The 2,415-nt window shown below is 53.0% G+C and overlaps 1 protein-coding gene across 1 annotated transcript; it reads left to right on the top strand.

Moving 5' to 3' along the window:
- Positions 1-319: 319 nt before the first annotated feature.
- LOC128120753 (claudin-13-like) lies at positions 320-1,056 on the top strand. The gene is made up of 2 exons (XM_052754953.1): positions 320-946; positions 1,021-1,056. The coding sequence occupies exons 1-2, from the start codon at positions 320-322 to the stop codon at positions 1,054-1,056; spliced, it is 663 nt and encodes a 220-aa protein (XP_052610913.1).
- Positions 1,057-2,415: the final 1,359 nt, after the last annotated feature.

The following is a 2,415-nucleotide window of genomic DNA, read 5'->3' as shown; positions in this document are numbered from 1 at the left end:
ATCTGGTCAGGGCAGGTGCCAGGGGTGAAGATCTTCCCTCTGCTCCACCCTCTGCCAGAGCCTCACAGAAGCTCAATCTGTTTCACCAGATAGATTCCCGTGTCAACTGCTGTGCTCACACTTGCTAGCCTGGGACATCTGACTCTACTGAGATAGTCGTTGGTGGCAGCGGCATCCCTTACTTGCTCTGTGCCACTCTGCCTCACAGGGAGAGGCTTGCTTACATACCTTAAAAGTCCATCCTCAGCTCTTGGAACCCTGCATCTCTAGAGCCGGACCCCTCACTCTTCCTGGTCCTGCCGACAGCAGACTCTGAACCATGGTCCGCATGGAACAAGAGGCCATCAGCTTCTCCTTGGCTACGCTGGGCTGGCTGTGCGCCATTGTGAGCTGTATCCTCCCCTTTTGGAAGGTGACATTTCCCGATGATGAGACGAACCCAGATGCCAGCATTGTTGAGGGCCTGTGGCACATGTGCCAGATGGAGAAAAGCAACCAGATACAGTGCACCTTGTACGGCATCCGGCCCGCAGTAACTCAGGACCTCAGCGTGGCTCGAGTCTCCATGGTAATCTGCATCATTGGAACCTGGCTAGGTTTGCTGCTGTGCATGATTGGGGATGCACGCATCAGGTGTGTGAAGAGCAGGGACATTGAACTCAAGATCATGAGGGCAGCCAGTGTGATATTTCTTGGTGTTGGCTTTCTGGTGCTGATATCCCTGTCCTGGGTGTCATACAACGTCAGCCGTCGCTTCTCCAACCCCCTGCTGGGTTCTACAAAGAAAACAGAGATGGGTGCCTCACTCCACTTGGCCTGGGCCAGCTCACTGCTGCTGTTGCTGGGAGGGACTCTGCTGTGTTTTGACTGCCCATCATGCGATGACCTCTCCAGATTCACCGTGGACTGTGCTAGCAGCCTTCAGGAGCCAACGGCAATGCATCGGGTAAGTCTCTCTCTACCTTTTGAGCTGTTTAATTTTAGACTGACCTTAGACCATCTTATGACTCTATTCTGCAGGTGTTTGATTCTAAGAGTGAGCAGGAGGCCCAGTAAACTTGCAAGACTCAAGACCCCCTTCCCAGATTCTAGAATCAGTGAACTATTACTAGGGGCAGAAAAGACACTTGGATGGAGCTGCCCACAAGCTGTGAGGGGACTCCAGGGACTCAGCTGGATGAGTTGTCACCATGCTGAGGGTGACTTCTTGGTGATGAAGCTGCCTGAGTCACCTATGAACCTATAAGAGACCCCAAATAAATGTCTTTGTCCCCCCAAGCTGGACTTGGATGGAGTTGTTTCTACCACTGAGCTAAATCCCCAACCCCCTGCTCTCTTAATTTAAACTGACTGGAAACAGACCAAAAGGGAAACAAAGGATGCCAGAATCGTGATACCAGGGCTTTCTGGATGTTGGGGGATCGGTGAGAAGAGACTGAGCCAGCCTGGTGCCATCCCGGCCCATTGGGACACCTTCCTAAGGGTCCTGTCACCAGGCTCAACTCTGAAAGTACTGATAGCCTGCGACCCTGGCACCTCCGCTGCTCCCTTGCAGAAGATAAGCTTGGATGTGGATAACCACCTGCTCCTGGCTGGCAAGTCACTAGGGTACCGTTATGTCAGCCCACGGGAGACTCCAGCCTGGCTCCATACATCGTGTGCGTGTTCTACATGTATGTGTGTTTGTCCCCATGTGCGAAGGAGAGAAAATATGTGTGGAGGACATACGTGGATGTAGGATATCTTTGTCCATCACTTTTCTGCCTGCTCTTTGAGAGAGTCACTCATTGAACCTAGAACTCATGGAATCTTCTAGACTTGATGTTCCTCCTTCAAACTCCAGGGATCCTCTGTGTTTCCCAGTGCTAGGACTACAGGTGTGTGCCTCCACAGGCTTTCTTTGATGTGGGTGTTGGGCTCTGAACTCAGGTCCTCATGCTCACGTGGCCATACATGTTAGCCATTGGCCCAGTGCCCCCATCCCCATTCCTCATACAAACGGCTGGCTGAGGAGCTGGTCCAAGCGGGACTGAGCAGTATCCTTTCTTCAGAGGTTCTGAGCTGTGTGGTGAGGAGAACTGTGTGTGGAAGGGTAGGGGCGGGTGTTCCTCCTGTGGCTTGGTCTCCTGTGAACCCATGTGTCTCTGTCATTCTTCTCACGGCTGTGACAAGAATGACGCAAGAAAGGGAAGCTTTGCCGTGGCTCACAGTTCGAGAGCCCACAGCCCATAGTGGTGGGAAGTCGTGGCGGCAGGAGCGGAAGGTGGCTGGTCCCATGGCGTCCACAGTCAGGAAGCAGAGAGAGATGGACACTGGTGCTCAGTTCCCTTTCTCCTTTTCATTCAGTCTGAGGCCTCAGAACCTGAAACGGTGCCTCCCACAGTTAGGGACGGCCTTCTCACATCGGTTAACTCT

Source organism: Peromyscus californicus, unplaced genomic scaffold (assembly GCF_007827085.1).
Source record: "Peromyscus californicus insignis strain IS unplaced genomic scaffold, ASM782708v3 Scaffold_2__1_contigs__length_46816999, whole genome shotgun sequence".
In the NCBI taxonomy this organism is placed as follows: domain Eukaryota; kingdom Metazoa; phylum Chordata; class Mammalia; order Rodentia; family Cricetidae; genus Peromyscus; species Peromyscus californicus.
The sequence above is the reverse complement of the archived record's forward strand: the minus strand, read 5'-3'. Positions and strand labels throughout refer to the sequence as shown.

Bases quoted from the DNA above. Each gene is read 5' to 3' on its own strand.
- LOC128120753 (XM_052754953.1), top strand. From the start codon at position 320: ATGGTCCGCATGGAACAAGAGGCCATCAGCTTCTCCTTGGCTACGCTG. The intron at 947-1,020 runs GTAAGTCTCTCT...TCTATTCTGCAG, and splicing joins AGCCAACGGCAATGCATCGG to GTGTTTGATTCTAAGAGTGA.